This window comes from Boleophthalmus pectinirostris, unplaced genomic scaffold (assembly GCF_026225935.1).
Source record: "Boleophthalmus pectinirostris isolate CB_2022bp ecotype Guang Dong unplaced genomic scaffold, ASM2622593v1 HiC_scaffold_14, whole genome shotgun sequence".
Classification (NCBI taxonomy): Eukaryota; Metazoa; Chordata; class Actinopteri; order Gobiiformes; family Gobiidae; genus Boleophthalmus; species Boleophthalmus pectinirostris.
This window is the reverse complement of record NW_026571047.1, coordinates 16,220,806-16,243,585: the sequence shown is the minus strand read 5'-3', so window position 1 is coordinate 16,243,585 and position 22,780 is coordinate 16,220,806. Positions and strand designations below refer to the sequence as shown.

The 22,780-nt window shown below is 37.4% G+C and overlaps 1 protein-coding gene across 1 annotated transcript in view; it reads left to right on the top strand.

Moving 5' to 3' along the window:
- The window catches only part of LOC110154387 (potassium voltage-gated channel subfamily H member 4-like), a 53,344-nt gene that overhangs the window by 18,952 nt on the left and 11,612 nt on the right, over positions 1-22,780 (top strand). Inside the window, 9 exon segments of the mRNA XM_055150166.1 lie at positions 1,184-1,315; positions 2,484-2,611; positions 11,253-11,484; positions 12,739-12,896; positions 13,685-13,883; positions 15,585-15,779; positions 16,928-17,127; positions 17,594-17,843; positions 18,224-18,438. Coding sequence (XP_055006141.1) covers positions 1,184-1,315; positions 2,484-2,611; positions 11,253-11,484; positions 12,739-12,896; positions 13,685-13,883; positions 15,585-15,779; positions 16,928-17,127; positions 17,594-17,843; positions 18,224-18,438 — 1,709 coding nt within the window.

Here is a 22,780-nt window from a genome sequence, read left to right as displayed (position 1 = left end):
AATGACATACTGAGGAACATTTGGAATAAGTCGCTGTTGGCAAAATCTGCTATTGCAAACCATTAGCTCTTGTTTTATATAAACAATTTACACAAGTTTTCCGTTGTGCAATGCTTTCTCTGTGTGTCTTTCCTTGTCAAACAGTAGCAGCCACAGTGACTAACACACAACCCACTGGGGGCAGTATGGCAGAATTGAAACATCTGTTTGGAGCTGCTGCAGACTTGCTAATGAGCGGACTGGGTTATGGCAGGGTCTTGTATCTCCTGCCTCACTCGTAACAGCCTCGTCCCCTGTGCTGTGGCCGCTCTGTTCTACTGAATGTGATCCATTTCTAATTCAAGCTGTATTTTTAGAAAGGCTGGACCAGACTAGACCTGTCATGACACTGGAAATCAAATCACACAAACACAAGTCATTAGGAGAAACTGTTACAGCTGAACAATGAAAAGCAGAGAGCAGACTTTTATTCTTTAATCTGACTCTGACTGTTAGGAGAGCCTGGAAATCTAATTTAAACAGGGATAAAAACTATCTAATTAAATGTACTTTGTTACTTTACTTTCAAGTATTTTCTCTTTACTCATTCACTTTATACTTGCTTGTTTAAGCCTGATCTCATCTGACATCAGAGGCTAAGTAAGGCCAGGCTCGATTAATACATGGATGTGAGACCACTGGGAATACCAAGTGTCATTTTTACCCTAATTGATTCTGAAATGAATTGAAGAAAATTCATTTCGGAGTAATTTCTCTACAATAAAGACACTATCCACACACAGATCCACATTTCTATTCATTTGGTTTAGACTTAGTTTAAACAGTTCTTTGGATTTTTTGGATGCTGTGGGTGAATTGAGTCATTGAAATATGCACTCACCAAATAGTGAACACTGCACTTTTTGCTTTTATTTTGAGTACACCTAATGTTAGTGATTCCTAACATGCTGCATTGTTTTAACTTTGAAAATGGTTAAATAAGCACATACTTTTTCTCTATCAAGACACTTTCATAGCTGAATAGTGGGGTCATACTAAAGGACACAGTGGTGGTATGTTAAAAGGGGAGCATGGACAATTTTAACACCCAAGTAATGTTGCAAGTGAAGCATTGGCAGTTGTAGCTTTTTGAGAATAAATTGCTACTCTCTATATATAAAGGATTGTGATTTCTGTCTTTCAGGAGCAGCTTTTTGGTGTTTGCTGGACATTGTTCCCATCAAGAACGAAAAAGGTGAAATGGTCCTCTTTCTATTCTCCTTCAAGGACATCACAGACACTCATGGCAAAGGCAACCACAGCAGCAAGAGTGAAGGTAGGCTACTGCTGTTTACAAAAGTGTTCTTATTTGCTTACTATGGAAAATGATTTATGAGCAGGTGATCTTCTGGCCTCCAGCTTTCAGTTTTGCCACGCACTCATACTCATCACTGTCACCCTGTACCCTGCAGATTTGTCTGGCTCTGCGTTTGCTCACTGAACCCCAACAATGTTTTTCCAATAGGGAGTTAGAGAGTCTTCAAGTGGAACCTATAGACACCGCCCCAAATAGAAAAGGCTTCAGCTAGGGAACAACTCCAAGAGGAATGTTAAATAGTCAATATTTTAATATATGATCAGTGAATACTTTAACATGAGTGTACCAGAAAAAATACCAAATGTACGACCTATTCAAATTGTTTGGTAACACTTTATAGTAATCACACTTTAGTTACATAACATAACATAAACAAACACTTATTCATAATGAACACATAGTTTATTAAGAATAAGGAGGGTCACCTTAACTGAGGGGTTAGGATTAGGAGTTAGTGTTAAGATATTAATGAAATACTAGTTACTATGGCTGAATCATTCTTAGGAAACTATTTGTTCATTATTAATAACATCTTTGCTCATGCTTTGTTTAGGCTAATTAAAGTGAAGTTATTATAAATTGATTGACTTTTTATATGGTTAGTCTTTGTTAGTCTTTACCCTCATTTTTAGATTTTCATTAGGTTTTCAGGGTTGGTTGCTAGTATATTTTTTGGTGTGGGATGTTCCTGGTTAAATAATAAAAAGGCCAAAATCACACCACACCTCCACAAAGGATCTGGAAAGCAGCAAAATGAGAAAATAGCTTAATTTACATAAATACGGACACATTATCTTTGCCACACTAAAATCATATAACTGGTGAACTGGAGTCTTTCTGTTATAGCAAGATATATACATATATTGACTTTAGCTAACAAATAAGCCAAAACAAATGTTGTTAATGATATTATACTTTAGAAAACAATCAAAACCCAGGAGGCATGTGCATGAAGGGCAATTCAAAAACAGCTAATTAGGAACACAACGCTTTACTGTCTGAACTTAGCTCCCACGTTATTTATGCATTACCTGATAAAACCCTGCCCTCAAATGCCCTTTTCCTCTCACAAACCTTCATATTTTTCAGACTTCTTCCACTATAACACATCTCACCTGTTTGACAGTTTCGGACGACAAACGCCGAAGGAGGAAGAACAGCTCCCACTTCAGTGAGGCCAGGAAGCGTGGGCGCACCATGTTGTACCAGCTGACCAGCCAATTCTCCAGCAAAGGCGATGTCAACTTGAGTGGTGTAGGTATCTTTTATGCATTTCCTGATTGGCTATAGCACTCCCACAACCGTGATCAAAATAAATCTATACTCAGGCTGGCGGTGCCCTCCTTTTTTGAATTATCCATGACTATAAGGTGCATTTTAGGGGTGCAAGAATCTCAACCTAAATAGCAAGAGTAGAGCTTCTTTGTGTCAGCAGAAAAGGCCACCAAATTTAGGGTACATTTTGTGAATTTGTTACATTTTGAGAGCAATAAAGTTATATTGATCACATGTGTTTACACTACTCTAGATACATTATATGTGCCTCATTAAATTAAATGGAATATTTAACAACTCATAATAACATGTAATTACGTTGTAATGATGGTTATATAACTATCTAAATTATGAGTTACATGTTATTACAGTTGGTTACAAAGTGTATTATATAGAACTACACAAACTATGTGTAGTGTTTATCTATTGCAGTTTGTTGGGTTTGGAGCCAGTTTTATTCCCATGCTGCTTTTGTAATGGTTAGACCTCCCATATACAGTCTATTAGTGTTTGTATTTATATTTTGCACATCACATCACATTTTTCTGCTCAGTGCGCTGTTTAGAGAGCCTTCCTCGGTTTTTCTGTTGTTTGCTTTTTTGGAGTTGACAAATGGCCAAGGTCGTCTCCATGTTGCATGGCGTTCGCTGTGTGAGGCAGAGGTGCGATGTGTTACTGGTCGATGGCATCATCATTAACACTTGTGTGGACATGCCAACGCCGCAGCACCAGGGCACCCTGAATGTGGCATATACTCTCAGTGCCATGTTGCCTTATGTTACCTTTTTCCTGAGGTGGCTTTTCTCTCCACTGTTACTTCACCTAAACAGAGCAGCAGACAATGTGGTCTCACTTTGTAATAACTACAGCTTACATAGCTTTATGAATAAATACTTAATTCCTAATGAACAAATTGTTATTAGTTTATTAGAATTATTCCCACTAAACTACTTGCGTAATCCTATATTACGCAAAATTGATTCTTGTTTGTTTTCTTTTGTTACCTCATCAATAACATACGTTTGTCAGTCATAGAGTTGTATTTTGTTTCATCCACACATATGTGATGCCATGAAGCAATCATTTTTAAGTTAACAGCTGCTTTTTACCTTCTGTTTAGCAGAGATAGGCAATTGCAGATCTGAAATTATCCAGATGATATTTGAGAGAAGAACACTGCTTAAACGTGTAGGATTTGTGTGTTAAGCATGTGTGAATGAAACAAAAAATAACTCCAGGTATGTTTCTGATGAGTAAACAATATAACATAGATCACAAAATAGTGTGATATATATATTAAGTAGTTACTCAGCCTGATTAATAAACTATTCATTTTTTGTGCTGTAATGGCTAGTTAGGTGTATTTATTCTGTTACCGACGATGTAATTTTTTACATTTTTGCATTACCTTCAGAATTACCATGCTGTAATAGCTTGAAACGCATATCTCTTTATTCAGCCGACAGAGCCCATAGCTAAAATCATTGTTGCTGTATTATTTTTAGAGTAATGGCATGAATATTAAAGCTGTGCAGTCCTAGTAGCTTCTGTTTTGCTCTGAGGTACAAAGGAGAATATTGAGTATAGCATCTTTCAGGATAATTTGACCTCCCTGCTGAGTTTGATGTGTCCTTTACTGTGGCATTTTACACATCGTACTGAAAGCAAAATATGTTTCGGAGAGAATTTGTGTATGCAAGACACTGCTGTTTCTAATTCAAGGACTTATTATATGTCATCAGTACACTTTAAATTCATTCAGTTCATTATTTGGTTTTCCTGCATAGTTTGCCTACACTTGAATGCTTACAGCCTTAACGTGTATTGTGTAACTTTTTGGTTGGAGGTCCCTTGCTTGTTTCTATGGAGATGTCAGTGCTTGCTCTGTCTGGAATGTTCCACAGTATGACATTACACAGCTCTACCTTATATTTATTAAAATACAGATGGTTTTATAGCTCAAAAATACCTAGAAAAACTCTTCATAGATCTGACCTTTAACGTGGTCTGGTTTGCACTCCATGTAGATCGGAAGGTTTAATGCCATATTGTGAAACATTCCAAACAAAGCAATAACATCTCCATGGAAAAAAAAGCATTTGATGGACCCTTTACCAGAAAAGTTGCACCTTTATGCACAGTTTGGATAGTTCCTTATACAATATTGAATTTATGACCTGGCTATCAAGCAGAGGGCACCTGACAAAACAAATTTAAATACTTGTTTTTTAACTACTGAAAAACATTTATCACTGAAATTGCAGTAGAAGAGCAAAGTGCACAGTCACATCCTCTAATTGCGTGCTGAAGATAAACAATATAAGTATATGAAGTGCTACACATTATAATTAGGTAGATGTAAGTAGCATCTTTTTATCAATGAATAAACAGGCAAATTTTGAATCACTTTTCCGTTTCTGCTTCTGAATCTAAAGTTTCCTGTGTCCTGCTGTGCCCATAATTATCCATTGTTTGCATTGCATCAATTTACCATAATTACTTAACATCAAAGGCTACATGTACTTACTGCTGGAGTGAACTCAGAACTCCACACTTAGGTCTATAAGCCTTTTACATAAACTTCCTCAACTACTCTTTTTAGACCCATGTTTTGGCAGATTCATTTGAATAATATCCTCTTTAATCCACAATGTAACCTCGTACAGCCCCTTTTAATTCTCTTCAGCAAGGATTCAGACTTTTCATACTAAGACTTAAGAGAAAGTATCAAAGTACCATACCTTTAGTAATACTGGGGTAATAAAGTATGCCTATATACACAGACATTGATAAAATGTACACTGTAAAATCAAAACCTTGGACCTGTTCAACCAACGTACCTCTGACTTGCTCTTATAGGGCTACAGTTGGCCTAAACCAGGACTTAAAGGGGTGCAGTCACACTTGCATACCACATCAAAATTGTGACTAAACTGGGACAAAACCTGAAACTAAACTTGAACTGCGCTAATCGAGGACTAAACCAGGTCTAGAACAGAGCCAGACCAGGCTACTTCAAGACAAAATTGGCCTCAGATCAAGAGCAGGGTACTATACATATTGAGAAGTAGTCAAAATTCACTACAAATCTCTGCTCCTCCCTTTACCACATCTCTATTCTAGCTCTATTTACAGAAAGCATTTTAGGAGCCTGTACAAATCATCTCACCTTTTGTAGTTCCAACTAAATCAGAGCTTTATGCTCAGACTGTGCTAAAGTAAAGCTCAGATTAAAGTCTAACAAGCCTCAGATCGAGCAGTGCGTACAGTTAGCATCACACCCCCGACGACATCAACAGCAAAGTATCAATTGAATAACAAACATGAGAATTAGTTTAGTTTAATATTTAATTTAATTCTACTTAGAATGTAGTCAACACAGTATTAGGTCAAAAACCATCCTCACACATTCACAGTTATTAGATCTGCTGTCTTGTTTTGCCTGTCTCCTTGTGAGTGTAGCCTAGCACCCTGCTTTGCTAAAAATGTGTCCCTCTCTTCCTCTCTTCCTCCACTGACTAGCGCTCTATTTGTAGACCCATCAGCCAGCCATTCAGCGAAATAAAAGAAATGAGTTATACAGTACCTCTGCTTGAAAACATAAAACTTTTAATGGGCATACGGCGTAAAGAGAAAATTGCAAATAGTAGCAGAAATGACAAGCGCTGAATTTCAATTGCAATACTTTTTTTTTAGCAAATAGAAAAGAGACTCTAGAGGCTTCACTGTATTTTGTGAAGTGTAGAGGCTGCATATATTTTTGATGATCTTCCATAAATATTTTTCTTACTGAATACATTTGGGGCTGTCTATAAACTGTGACTGATTTGCGCTTTATGCCTGTTGGAACAGTTTGGGGAGATGGTGGCATTGGATTGGTTACAGTGGATGATGCATTCAGGACCTGACAGTTTGAGCTGCTACTTTAAGACACAGAAAGTGAGCTACAGTCAGCATACAAGATGTCAAGAAGCTTTGTTTACTTTTCCCTCTCCGCATTTATAAAGGGTCTCTTCATGAAAAAAGGCATTTAAAGGAGCACTATGTAACTTTTCTAGATGTTGTCGAGATGTTGTTTTGCCTAGAATGTTACGAATGTTACGAATTTAGGAATGGGACACGATCTTGTGCCACAAGATCTTGTGAGACAAAATTGTTGCAAAGTTGTGCACACAAAAGAAAAAATTATCTTGTGATATTTTTTTCCAGTTTGTTTACATTTGGGGATGGGATTAAATAAGTTTTCTTCTTCCCACTCCTTTTTGGGCAAAAACTTTTTTTTTATTTTTTTATTTCTATTATGATTTCATTTATGTTATATGTTCCATTGTATAAGAATGTAAATCTTTACTTGCCCCAAAATAAGTACATTAAAAAAAACACATTTAGACTGGACAGAAAAATGGCCAAAATTGTAAACTGAACCCCAGAATTTATAATAAAAATTGTCAAAATCTTGTCTTGTCTCATTCTCATGAGCCCAAACTTGTGTCTTGTGGAAATTGTGTCTCATCTCTATATGACATTAATGTTAATCTTATCCATTCTCATGGAGACGAGCAGGTGGCGCCATTTGTCCAAATTACAGATCAGATCTGTGGAGAGGTCTTTCCGGCTATTTTTTCAGTATATACATACTTAATTCACTATATCCAAGACAATGTTTAATAGTCTGTCTTTTACTGTAGAATACTTCAGGAAGGTAACAACATTTCCATGGAGACAAGCAGGTGGTGAGCCCCCTACCAGAAAAGTTACACACTTCATCTTTAAAGAGTAAATTTGTCCTATGCTAATAATGAGCTTATAGAATGTGTGCTAGTAGTAGTGGTATTGATTGCAGTGAAAATTGTAGTAGAATATTATTATTAGTATAGGTAATAGTAATGTTCCTGTTGTCTTTGTAGTAGTATTCTCATAAGTAGCCATTATTACCAGTTTGTAGTAGCCCGTAAGTAGTAGGTGGCAGTAGTTGTACAAAATAAAGAACTGCTTGTGCTTATATTGCACTTGTGAGAAATGTTTATGTAGTAGCAGTAGTTTTAAAATCATATTTGGCGTTCTTTGTATTATGTTCTTTAAATGCTGTTCTTTGGGTATCTGAGGTTGATATGCACAGGTTGAATTGGGTTTGATAATGACAGGTATGTAGCTCTTATAATTTCTTTGCAAAACTATCTTACTTTGTCAAGGCCAATCTTTTTGCTTCACTTCTCTGGGTCTTTATCGACTTTGACAGTGGTAAGTTAGTGGTGACGGTTACTATGGAGATACAAAATTTCAGACAATAAACCAGATGCTTCTTCAGTATTTTTCCATTAGTTGTTGTTATACAAGGATGCTCGGTTTTGTAGATATATTTTGTAGATATCATGTTGCTGATTTTGGTTTTATTTGTTAATTGCCATGGCAACAGAACTTCAACAGTTTTATCACTGATAGCTACGAATATGATGGAATTCAGATTCATGAGTTTCATCTCCTGTATATTCATGGGTTACAGCTATGGCAACCGTCCTCTGTGGTCATAGCAATTAAGCAATTCAAATCAAAATATTACATATTTTGAATGGGGAAAGGTCCTCTATGGGTCCTCACAAAGTCCTTCAAATCAGCAATGAATTTCCCTCAGGATCAATAATGCATCTCTCTCTCGTTCTCTCTCTCTGGCTCTGTTTGTCTAAAATTTGAGGTATTTTTTATTGTTCAAAAGATATTCTGTTTCAGATTGTTAATTGCTATGGCATCAGAGCAATTCCCAATAGCTCTGAAACCCATGAACGAGATGGGATGCAGTTCAAAGAATCAAGCTTGAAGTCATGTCTAGTCCAGTGTTTTGTTCTTTTTACATGAATTCCTTTTAGCCTTTACTGTATACAGCTTTGGCCTCTTTAAAAATATCACTAGTGAATCTTATTGTGCTCAAAAAATAATCTTCTCCAGAGTCAGTAAAAGTTGAAAATTAGATATTGATTTATGTGCAGTGAGATAGAAACGCCTACGCCACATTTTTCTACATCTCCCCTCGGTGTTTGGCTCCTCTGAGGGCTCCTTTGACTCATTGCTGAAGATGGGTCAGAGGTCGTCCTTTGTCTGTCCCATCAGGGCCAGGCTTTCATCAGCAACACTGCCTCTAAGCATGCTGGGAGATGTGGTCCACTGTGGAACAGAGTTAATGAAGTGCCTACAGATACAGCACTGTGACACCACGTGATCCATTGTGTTGACCCCCGCACTGGGCTTTGGTCATCTAATCATTTGGATTTAGAAAAGTGCACAGGGTCGGGTGACCTCTGTGACGTGAGGCAAATGAAACAGCATTTTTCTTTTGCTGACAAAGCTCTGATTGTCCATCCTTCATCTGTGTGAACACAGGGCCTTTCATAGAACAACAAGCAATTTTCTATTTGACATAGTATTTATTCTGTTATTGATTGTTCAGCAAAAAAAAATGTATACAATGTTGATATAAAAGTGACAAGGATGTGTTGTGTTTAGATCACAGAAAAAGACAAAACTGAAAAAAATAAGCTATATAGTCCAGTAGTGGGACAAATTGATATCGACCAGTTTAGTCCCTTAGACAAAGGTCATACCTCAAATGCAAGGTACTTTGCCTTGCCTTGTATCCTGAGTCAGTTCCTCCAAAATGAGGTCCTTCCAGTCCAAGACCAGTGTCCAGCCTCAGCTCAAACACCTCAGCTTTTACTATTTTATTGATTGATTACTTGACTCATAATTATTATGACCATCATTTCAGTCAAACTTAAGTTGATTTGAAAGGTCCATGCACTTCTGTTTTTCTTCTACAATGATCTTGATGCATTTTGGGTAATAAGGCAGCAAAGGATACATTTCCGTATTCTTGGTAAATTAGTCACATGCTAACCAAATGACACATCCCTGTGGAGGACATGGGGATTAGAACACAACTTGGTCTTTGAGTGATGACCTGGATGCTCTACCACGCCCACAGCAGACCAAGGCTAGGCACTTTGTATTTGAGAAACAGTCAAAGACTAAGATTCATTCTCTTCTACATTTAGTTCAATATGATTTTGATTGTTGAACTGTATCATATACTAGCCTGTGTGATTATATTCTATGGTACAATTATCTGCAGGCTTCACTATTAGAAAGACTATTAAGGCCCTGACCAGCAATAAATGACCCATCCATTACGTTGATGCAAGTTATTATAAGCTAACAAAGGATACATTCTGGCCCTCTTCCATCCACTGGAGCACGGTGTGGCCTTGTGTAAGGTCGTGTAAGTTTGGGCTCTTTTAATTTAACTGTTTGGCCTGATCGCTTTGGCAACAGGGATTTTTCATTTTTGGGCATTATTACCAGCAGCCTGTCGCTCGGTTCATCTGTGTGTGAAGTGTCACATTGGTCTTGGATGGATTACCGCTCATTTATCTCGAGTTTCTGCTACGCTTTCGCCACTGTCAAAGATAATGGCTTCCCCCCCTGTCTCCAAAATATGGTTAAGGCTATTATGTGCCAAGTGCACGACCCTATTCTGGAAAGCTGAAGACTCATTATGAGCCAAATGGACCCGCAACGCATCAACAATAGTGGCTTCAGTGATTGGACTTTGGCTCTAAAACCTAAATGAATATAGAGGGTACTTTTCAAGAATAACCCTTACAATGGGCAATTTAAAGCTTGAATATTTAGGATGGCAAAGCACTGGCATGTCTAAATTAAGAATCTCACTTTTATTAACAAGAGTGATTTCTCTAAATAGTGATGACTTCCTGTAAGTAATTACTTTTCAACAAATATTTGCATGAGTTTTATTTTTTTTCTTCATTGGTGGGGTTACTACTTACATGCTACTACATAACTGGATTGTGGAATTTCAAACTCCCTTCTAAACAAACTATTACGTGTTTATTCTGATTGGTGGTTTTATTATTGATTGGTCTATTTATGTTTTTAAATATTTATACAAAAATTCAACCTTTGTATTGCTTTCAGCCTTTTATATGTGACCATTTCCAATTTTGATGCTATAATTCTTGGTTTTAATCGCCATGGCAACTGTTCTAAATCTTCATCATTCTGAAATTCATGGATAGATATTTCCGCACTTCAAAATGGAGTCACTATTACACAGAATTGACACTTGAATTGATTAAGCTATAAGCCATGTTAGAATGTTGTTACCTCATCAAAAACATACCTGGAGTTGTGTTTCATTCACATATTCATGTGTAACCCTTTATTATTACATCTCCAAAGCTACAAGAGAGTATCTGTTCCACCTTGTGATGTCATGTAGTGGTAGTTTTCAAGTTAACAGCTACCTTTTACCTTTTGTTCAGAGGAGATTGGCAATTTAGGGCTGAAATTATTTTTATCAAATGATTCTAGTGAAGGTGTATGGAGTTTAAAAACGCACTGGAGCATTTCCTGTATCATCACATGAAATCAAATGGTGGAACAGAGTGTTTTCTATTTAAGAGAAGAACTAAATATGTAGGGTTTGTGTGTTAAATGTGTGAATGAAACAAAACATACTCCAGGTATGTTTTTGATGTGGAAACATAACATCAGAAAATACCCGTCTGTTCTGGTTCATTTTAACTCTTTGTTTCTTTGCTCCCAACAGAACGTGGGTGATAAACCGTCAGTGCCGGAGTACAAGGTCGCGGCAGTACAGAAATCCCACTTCATCCTGCTCCACTACAGTCTGGTGAAGGCGCTGTGGGACTGGCTCATCCTCATCGCCACCTTTTATGTGGCCGTCAGTGTCCCGTACAACGTTAGCTTCACCCCATTCGCTGTCTCTGAGCGTTCCACCATGGGGACTGACATTGCCGTGGAAATGCTATTCATTATTGGTAAGGCCCAGAGACAGTATTCTTCTTCTTCAATCTTTATATCAGACTCTCATTATGGATACACGAAAGAACAAATCACCAGTACAGTTGAAAATTCAGCAAAAAGGCATGTTTTTATGTGGCTTAAACCTGCCTGTTACTTACTGTTTTACTGTTTTTGGTGCTAAAAACCAAAACCAAAACCAAAAAATCATTCCGAGCTATTTGTTAACTTCTTTCTTTCTTTTTTTTTGCTTCGTTTAGCAGCAAAACTGACCATTCAGGAACTTTTGATTGATAATCTTTTGTCAACATTTAGCTAAAGGATCTTCTTGTCTTGTGTCGTGTTAGATTTATTTCAGCTGGTTATCTCAAATGGCTCAGCTGCAGACTACACAGAGAGGCCCATTCAAATAATAAAAAAACATGCCACAGTTTAAATAGTAATTTAAATTGGTTACTATATACATGGTACAAATTACACATATAAATGACATTGACTCTTAACATCAGACCTTGAAAAAGGACAAAATTATACTTCTTACATTTCATATCATGAGCAAAAATGATTTAAATATTCTAGGAAAGGCTATGAGCAGAAATGTGTAATGTCCTTGTGTCGAACTACACCTTAGTATTACAGAAATTAATTTTAATAATCTTTGTGTAAAGGTCCTACATTACACAAAATTGACTCTTGTGAGCTTTAAGTCATGTTATAATTTTGTTACCTTATCAAAAACATACCTGTCGTGTTTTGTTTCATTAACACGTTTGAGTAATCCTGCATTATTATGTAGTTATTATGTAGTTTTCAAGTTCACAGCTACCTTTTACCTTTTGTTCAGTAGAGATTGGCAATCCAGGACTGAAATTATCCAAATGATTCTAGTGAAGATGTATGGAATATAAAAACACAGTGGAGCACGTCCTGTATTGTACATAAAATGACAAAGGTGGAACAAAGTGTTTTTTGTGTTGGAAGAACACAGTGTGAATGAAACAAAACACAACTCCAGGTATTTTTAGTTTTTTTCTAAGCAAATAAGATTATAATATAGATTAGAAATGTGCGTAATTTGCTCTCTTTATAATGAATAGACCTATTTGAGGGGGAAAAGTCCAGGGCTGTTTTTTGGTCCCAGTCCTTCTCAAAATACATAATACAAAATAAATGAAAACACTTCCCCAACACTTGCTTAGTACTGTACAAAACTACTTTCCAAAATGAAGTTTAAAGAGGCCATCATGTGCTAACAGTGCTTTGCTTTTCAGACATAATCCTAAACTTCCGAACCACCTACGTGAGCAAGTCAGGCCAGGTGGTGTACGATGCACGCTCTATTTGCATCCACTATGTCACCACCTGGTTCTTCGTTGACCTGGTGGCTGCTCTACCCGTTGACCTTCTGTACGTCTTCAACATCACAGTGGTGAGAACTTCCAGACAATTACACGTGTCTGTTACCATCTGGGTTTGGAGACATGACCGCCAAGCAGATGGTGATCACAGCAAACATGAAAACGTGCCAGCTTTTCCAGTCACGGGTGGATCACTGTGAGGCAATTAATAGACAAGTTGTGTTTGAACAAGCTAGTCATACTTACTCAAGATTATGGTTCAGCTGTGTCCAGAATATACAGTAATGAATAAATAAGAGTACTTTATCAATCAGTCACCAGTGTATTTTAATTTTTATTTGTATTTATTTATTTATGTAAAATGTTATTGCTTTGCCTAGAATAGAAAAAGAAAAGTGTAATGCCCTTCCATGGAACATTACAGGCAAAGCAATAAGATCTTCATGGAGAAAAGCAGGTGACAAAAATCTGAAAAGTTACAATTATATATTTTTTGTTAATATTTAAAACCTTTTTTGTTAATATTTTAAAATGTTTATTTAGTTGTTGTTTTGCTATATATTCATTATGGCTCAATAAAAAAAAACATTTAATCCCTGAACTACTAAAAGCATTGGAATATAAATAGGAGTGTAGTTTCAAAATCCAATATTTTGTGATGTGGCAGAGGGCTTGGCAGGGGTCTTGAGATCTTGTCCATCATAGTGCTTCACTTTTATGCTATTTTTATGCATTGATGCCCAATTCTTTCTTTCTTTCTTTCTCAGAACCCCTCATTTTGCACTGTATCTGAAATATTGACTTCTATCTAGACTGTTACTTCATAATAACTCCCTTTATGTGACTATCTGCCTCTTAGACCTCTCTGGTTCACTTGCTGAAGACCGTGCGATTGTTGCGGCTGCTTCGTCTGCTCCAAAGGCTGGACCGCTATTCTCAGTACAGCGCCATGGTGTTGACCCTCCTCATGTCCGTATTCGCCCTCCTCGCTCACTGGATGGCCTGTATCTGGTATCTTATCGGACGCAAAGAGATTGAAACTGACAACTGGGACATAGGTGAGTCTGAGTCGATTTGGGGTCACATCTGGGAAAACAACTCTTTTTGCTCTAGTGAATACAAAGGTCTCTCCACTTTTTATTGATATAACAGCTTTTCCTTACAACTTGTTTTGTTCTGTCATCTTCTGATTGAGTGAATTATTCAGTCATAGTGAAGCGGCATCAGAAAGAGACTACATGATAATATATTAATTATGGTCACATCAAAATTGTGTCAGTAAATCAGGGTAAAGGTGTACTGCGTAACGTTTCTGGTTTGCCTGAGATGTTCCACAGTATGGCATTAAACAAATATAGCTTATATTTATTCAATTACAGGTCAATTACAGCAAAAACATGCATAAACTCTGCTGATATTTAGAGCCAATTTTGATTATTTTCCCCAAATGAGTTAATGTAAATTTACTGCAAAATCACCCTCACCCTTAAGAGAGCTGTGTAGTCACATTTTGTGCAATCACCTCTTCACATTAAAATCTTAAAATAAAGCTTTGTGTGAATTTTAGGCAGCAGGTAAGCCAAAGTAAAATATCTTCCTGAGCTGGAGATTTAGGGCCGATATCTGGTACATTAAAAAGTCCAAATATTGGCCCAATATATCGATTTACCCCTACCATAACAAGGCCTATATAACATAAATTTGTGCAATGTGTCTAATTTTATGCATAATGTGTCTAATATTATATAGAAAACATTGGTATTATAATTTGTATGTTAAGATATCTGTCCATATAGGTATTAGACCATAACATGATGGTTAGCCATGTAGTTAGAATACGGAAATGGCTCAATTGTTTCTTAATGTTCCAGTGTTTGGATTTGCTGCTTGTGCTATATATATCCACATAGCTCACTAGAATCACTTACATTGTTCAGCAGTGGGATGATAGCCAACTGCTCTAATGAGGACTGTGTCTGTCCAAATCAAAACTGGAGCCATGTCTGGTTCAACATAAAGGTCTGAACAAATGTCTAGTGTTACTTGTGCTGAGTAACTTTACCATGAGGCACATCTAATTATGTAATGCACAAGTAATGTATCTCTTCATATATGCATGTGTGAATATGTTTGTGTACAGTGGGAAGCCACGATATACCCACTAATTAACTGTTGTTCTTTTGTATCTGGGAGCACAGCACTCCTTCTTATACCACCAAATAGGGTTTAGCGATAAGGCAAAAAAATGAATCTTCTTTGATTTTGATTAAATTTTTTTCTTTTCAGACACAAAATAAAAATGGATTTCAGTATTGGTTTCATAAACATAAACAAGACAGACTTTTAATCAGTGACATTTACACACACACACAAAAACACTCAGATGTATTCCTCTGAACTCTGCTCAAAGCTTGTTTTTGGCTGTGGACATTTCGATAAAAAAAACATTATATCTTTGATGATCAGTCTAGAATAAATCTATCACCATGAAACATTATTAATCTCTCTATTTGACTATATGTAAACAAATTTAGTGTGCGCTCACAGGTGTTCTGGTTTGGTTCTGGTTTTGGCACTAATATTGATTTTGTCTCATCTTAGTCCTGGTCTAGTCTTGGTTTAGTTTTGGATTCAGCCTCAGTTCAATCAAATTTTGATGTGGTGACCGCACAAGATTACCTAAAACCTTGTATTCATGGACTGTGAAAAGAGATGTGAAACTGAATCTTTGACCCCTGCTTTGCCCTGTCTCATTGAAGGATGGCTGCACGAGTTGGGTAAACGGCAGGAGACTCCGTACCTCAACGGCTCTGTGGGCGGCCCCTCGGTGCGCAGCTCCTACATCGCTGCCCTGTACTTCACCCTGAGCAGCCTGACCAGCGTGGGCTTCGGCAACGTCTGCGCCAACACGGACGCCGAAAAGATCTTCTCCATCTGCATCATGCTGATCGGCGGTACGTCTGACACTCGCACTGGTGCATAAACTGTGAGGCCGCTGAACAGGCCGAGCTGTTGGCAAGTGAAACTGAAGCATGATGTGTTTTGGCTGGCCTTTGAGTCTCAGCGTGGAGCCTCACAAACATATGAATAAGCTCATTATTTTAGCTGAGGTGGCAGATTTTATGTAACTAATGATGACGTGTCTTCATACCTTTTTATTTACTTCACATTTGGTTATACAGTGGTCATTTGGTTATACAGCTTCAGAAATACATTTTTATTTTTTCGATTTTGATATAGATGTACACTTGCCTGATGTTTTAAAAATAGTCTATTATACCCAGTAAATCAAGCTCATGCTGCACCTTTTGGTAAATAGTAGCACTTCTTAAACTCACTGAGGCGAAAAACCAAAGTCCAGTGTGTAACGGACAATACACTGTGTTCTTTTCTAAAGGCCATTATATTTGCACAGTTATTATTATGAGTTATATTATGTACAGTAAAGACCAGCATACATTTTATTTCACTTTATCACAAAAATTGGGGGTCCAAATTTGTAAGAATATAGAACTTTTATTTTTTGTTATCAGTGTGACATTTATATTTATAGAGGACCCCCTTGAAAACGAGATGGTGACACATCTCAAGGGGCTTATCCTCCAAAACAAATAAATTCAAATACCTTTAAATAAATTCAAATTTAAAGGTGCACTATGTAACTTTTTGTTTGTGGGTCCATTACCTGCTTGTTTCTATGGATATGTCATTGCTCTGCTTGGAATGTTCCTCAGTATGATTGTTTGGTGATGGTTTTATAGCTCAAAAATATATATATTTAAAAAAAAAAAAAAACAGTCATTCTAACTGTGACCGGGGTGCCTTTCCATGAATATTACCTGTAACTTAGTCTGGTTTGGTGTCTGTGAAGATACAAAGGTTTAATGCCATACTGTGAAACTTTCCAGACAAGCAATAACATCTCCACAGAGAAAAGCATTTGATGGATGCTTCACCAAATAAGTTACACAATACACCTTTATGCCCCGTGTGACATACATTGTGCTTGTCTTGGAGAAGCACCTGATTTTACACTTTAAGCAGCCACTTATGCATTCACCTTGTTTATGTCTTATCACAAACTTTATTCTCTCCCATACAGCGCTTATGCACGCTCTGGTCTTCGGTAACGTGACCGCCATCATACAGAGGATGTACTCACGGCGGTCACTGTATCACACGCGCATGAAAGACTTGAAAGACTTTGTCCGCGTGCACCACCTGCCTCAGCAGCTCAAACAGCGCATGCTGGAGTATTTCCAGACCACGTGGTCCGTCAACAATGGCATAGATGCCAATGAGGTAGGAGTCCCTTTCACTGCCACATGACACCATGTATGTGGGATTGTTTAACCACTTGACCCCAGAGCAGGCCTCTCATCAGGAAGACTTTGCTTACAAAACTTTCCAGCTAAGGAATAGGGGGCTGAAGGAGCAGAAGGGGCAGTGGGTTTATTCCTCGGGCCTGTGACACATGATCTCCCTGAGCAGAATTTACATGTCCTCCTTATGTTACCTTTATACTCAAACTATTGTTAAATTCAAGTATCTATGTAGATTGTGTACCCCTAGTTAGATTACGTTCCTCAGTCAGGCCTCGCCCACTCAGAAAACCTGTTAGGAATAAATAAGCAGAAGTAGACGAATGAATTAAACTTTATATAAATACAAATCATCAAATGTTCCCATATTAAAATTCAACAGTGTAACTCAGTCCATTTGCTAATCACCAATCAGTGCCACAGTTCACTGCGTCTGTTCTTTTCAGCTGCTCCATGACTTCCCTGACGAGCTGCGGGCCGATATCACCATGCATCTGAATAAAGACATTCTTCAGCAGCCTGTCTTTAAAGGGGCCAGTCGCGGCTGTCTGCGCTCCCTCTCTCTGCATATAAAAACCTCCTTCTGTGTCCCGGGAGAGTACCTAATCCGACAGGGCGACGCGCTGCATGCCAACTACTTTGTCTGCTCAGGGTCACTGGAAGTGTCCAAAAACAACACAGTGCTGGCGATATTAGGTTTGTCTGCTCATCAAATACTTTCAGACTCAAACTCAAACAGAACAGAGGAGTAGAGAAATCATCTCTTTTGAAGAAACTGTAGTGTACTTTGAAGGACAACTATACTTCTTTTTACACAACTTTTACTTCTGAAAAGTTTTTCAAAACCTGCATTTAGTCAGAAAAATGGGCGCATTGATTTTGGTTGCCAGATTCTATGACTTAAATCTAGCTATGTTCTCAATATATTGCAGCTTATGGCATCTCAGAAGAAGTTCATGTAGTTGTATTGTTTAACATGAACAGTTATTGAGATAGTCTTAACAGTTTCTGGGCTATAATTCTCCAACCAACCTTTGCAAGATAGAAAAACTATTTACTTTATATTTATTTTGCAGAAAAAGGAAACTTGATTGGATGTGACTTGCCCACAACGGAGCAGGTGATCAAAACCAATGCAGACGTGAAGGCGCTGACCTACTGTGACCTGCAGTACATCAGTGTGAGGGGGCTGAGGGAGGTGCTCGAGCTGTACCCCGAATATGCCAACGTGTTCAACTCCGAGATCCACAACAACCTCACGTACAACCTGCGCGAGGGGAGCCAAGAGGAGGTACTAACCACTACATGTGTTATATATATCTTTAATAGGTGATGTTCATGTACTATATGTCACTACATTGGGTCAGTCCATATGAAATCAGCCAGCCTCCCCTATGAGCCATCTCAGATTTGGCTGAAAAAAAATCTAAAAATTTCTAAAATTACCAAATGAAAGAATCTCAAATTTTAGCTCAATCCCTTCAGTCGTTCCTGAGTTATGGCCTGTTGAAATTTTGGGGCCATGCTCACTTTTTCTGACACATCAATTTATAAGCATATTTGAGAAACCATAACTTAATAGAAAATAGAGCTAGGAAGCTGAAAAGCTGTCTTCCCTTATAACAAGCAAATAGTATTTAAGGCTATTAAAGGTAATTTAACCTTTCTAGCAGGTGGAAAAGTACCTAACCAAAAATGACCCATGAGAGCTAATTTTCAAAAATTCCGTAGAATTTTTGAAGGAAGTTAATAGTAGATGTTTTTATTACTTTAAACTAATCAGAATATGCCAAAGTTTCGCTGGTAAAAAAATTTATCAACATCTAACTGTGCCCACATGGGGAATTGAGGGTGCAAAGAAGGGGCCAAAAAGGTCACATTTGGTCTGTGACCATATTTGAGACTCTACAGCATCCACATGAAAGCTCAAAAAAGTGTGAGATTTGTGTCAGAAATGGTTCATATTCAGGTTCAACAGTTAGTTTGTAAATGTCTGTTTGGAGTAATTGGAGTAAATAGATCTTGGACCTCAAAAATTTAAAAAAAATTTAATAAAATTGAGCGGCAACCAAATGTGAGATTTTGGTTGCCCACAGCACCCCCCTTAATAAACATACTCAATATTTGACAACAGAATCAGTTGACAGTTCAGAATCTATGACCAAAAATCTATAATAATACAAAGTCTTGGCTTCCTAGCTCTATTCTTTATGAAGTTACGGTCTCTCAAACATGCTTATAAATTAAGGCTTCCGAAAAAGTGGGCATGGCCCCAAAATTTCAACTCAGGAATGACTCAAGGGATTGAGCTAAAATTTGACATTCTTTCATTTGGTGATTTTAGAAAATTTTGGAAATTTTTTCAGCCAAATTTGAAATAGTTCTTAGGGGAGATTCCTTGAAAACAGCTGATTTCATACAGACTGACCCCATTTACAAGAACACATTGTTTAAAAGCCCCATATTATGCCATTTTCTTTATAGCTTTGTAATGTTGTTTCCTTGCCAAAAGCATATCTGGAGTGCTTTGTTTCGTTCACACATGTTTAACACATAAACCTTGCATATTTAGTCTGTAGTCTTCTCTCAAACTGAAATCACTCTGTTCTATTTTGTGATGGCATGTGGTAATACAGAAACAGGAAGTGGTCTTCTGTGTTTTTAAACTCCACAAGAATCCATTTTGTGTAAAATGGGACCTTTAAAATTTTAGAAGAAGAACTGCTAAGATTTCTGTGGTAGAGTTTGCTGTTTAGGCTTTATTAGGCTTAATTATTATGGGTTAAATACTGACGTCAGCACTGAGTCTGCTTGCTCACCTATAAAAGTCACTACAGTCCACTGCTTTGTAATGACTCATTCAATTCACATGAAAAAAGAAGTGGCACAAAGTTTAACATCTACTCTGTCAGCACAAATGGCCAAAAATCCAATTATTCTTTTACTTTTCTATCAAGAATTTCTTGTATATTGCAAAAAAAATGGCTTGAGGGTGTAAAGCAGACAACTAAAGGTGTGTTCACATTAATATGCACACGCCACTTCAAAACTACTGGGACAAAACCCAAAACTAAACCAGGACTAGAACAGACCAAACCAAGTCTTCATCTGGACTAAATTGGGCACAAAGAGAAACCCAAAGCAGAAAGTGTGAATGCACCCCAAAACATAAGATTATAATAGAGTTAGTTCAACATTTGTATATTTTCTGTTTCAAAAATAGACTTTCTCACATAGTAACACTGTAAGCCCCTGCCCAATATGTTGATAATTCTCCCCAAACCAACCTAGAATCAAAGCTTTTGCCTAGGATCCATAAGACACTTCTCAAATACTTTACAAAGAAATATAGAGAGATATAATCCTGGAATTACCAGGCAGTAAATGCTCCTAATTTAAACTACTTTTTCCTTCACATTCATGCCTCAGGTGTAATTCAGTGCCTTCCGAGTTACCTTTCCCACTTTCCATGACACCAAATGGGCCGCTGATAGCTTGATTGTCACACCAATTACTTTGCATAAGAGCCCCTGTCAGACAGGCGTATCACCTGTCGGACATCTCCCCGAAGTACAACTCGATGACATTGTACGCACAGCCACTGACCCCCTCTTAGCACGGCCTCTCACTACAGACAGTTATTTAAGCTGCATTTGATAACCTTTGAACTGTACACAGAACTCACTGGTTGTAAATGAATTTGGCACAAAAATGTCTCTTGAATAGCCAAGTGAGTCCTCCCTCTCATTAGCTTTTCAGTTGGTTTGTTTAATCCCACGCTGTTTGGGCATCTGTGCTTAATGTTTCTTTATAAGTTAAAGCCACCAACACAATATTAATTGTGATGTTACAAATAATGTGAGAACTGTGTAATTTCAGAAATAAGCATCACAAATTCTCTTTCATTCATACTGTTTAATAGTTCACAGTTTCTTACGTCCATGTTTATGAAATCAAACTCCTTTATAAAGGATAAAGTAAGGTCGTTGTGGCAGTAAAAAGCAGAGAAAAAACAAAATACATTTTGGGTTTTGGGGTATAAAATGATCAATTTTTTTTTTTTATCTAGTAAAATTCTTCTTACTGTGACCTGTGAACTCACAATTATCAATTAACTGCATGATCTTGACATCCCTTTTACCACTGATTTGAAATTGATTACGGTGAGGCAGATGGAGACAGATACATTGCGTGGTTATTTGGTTCAGCCGAATAACTTAATAACAGCATTGAAATATTGGTGAAATCTCTTCTGCATTTCAACAATGAGCAAGCATTTTCATTTTGACTGTGTACAAAAATGTTTTTTCTAGGTAAGAACTTACCTAGAAAAGAGTCAATACACAGTAGGACCCAGACTTTATAAGATCAATAACTATAGCAATTAAAAGTAAAAAAAAAAAAAAAAAAAAAAAGACATAACTCTACTTTTTGCAGTATATTTACCACGAGAAAGAGAAGATGGTCCTTGGAGAAAGTCTGCTATTCTTGGAATCGGAGTTTACTTTTGTGTACAGTTATTTAAATGTTTGTCCATTTGGTGAGCACAAGCCTGCGGGCTTTTCATAGTGATGCCGCACACTGTAGCTTTCCCATCCCATCTGTTCTGTTCATGCACATGCCCACAGCGCGGGCACCACTGCACCTGACAGGATGAAGAAATACTCAGCACCTTGGCCAAGCTGTTAGCTCCTGAAAATCCTGCCCACCTCAGAGACTCCCAATACATGGTTGAACAATCTTTGAAAAACATCTAATTACAAATTTCTCTAACAAATTATAATAAATACACTTAATTAACCCTAATAATACGTGAACAAAGGCTCTAATAAGCCTTTGTTCACGCATACATGTACTATTCTTAAAAGTTTATTAAGAATAGTTCAGGCTGTGTAACCCTGACTCCTAACCCCTTAATTAAGTTGTTACCAAGCCTGATGCATTCATTCAATAATTTAATATATTCAGTTTGTTCATTATGAAATGAGTCTTTGCTCAGGCTTTAAGGTGAATTAAAGTGTAGTTATTATAAAGTGGTATACATTTTTCTTTCAAGTAAGGGCTATGCAGTTTATGGCAGTACTGTGGTTAAATGTAGAAGTTATGACATTGTACCATTCTCGACACTTTGTTTGAGGTTTTCCCGGATTCAGTTGGACTTTTTTTTTTCTGTAGTGTAGAGGTTGTTGCTGCACTGGGGAGAGTCACTCAGAGCTGACTCAAAACTGGGTGAAGTCTAATGACCGTTTAACCATAGGGACAGAAAAGCTGTGTGGTCATATGAGGACCAGGCTGCAGTCAGAGGCAGACACCTCAGTGTTGATAGTGCTGTTGTAAATGTGTTATAAACACCCACATACCTTTTATAACAAAAAACAGCTCTGCATTCTTTGGATTCAGTTTTGATTTAATTGTAGATCAATGCCTAGCCCATGTTTAGCTACAATTCCATTCATTTTTTCATCTTCATTTACTTTTGGTTTAGGTTTGTGTTTTTTCTGCAGTTGTAATGACCAGTTCATTTCTATTAGGTCTCCATTAGCCCTGGTTTGAATGATATTTAAGTATGCAATCTGCCTGTACCGCCAGTAGTACACACTTCTCCATTACTTTACAAAGATTGTCTCTATAGA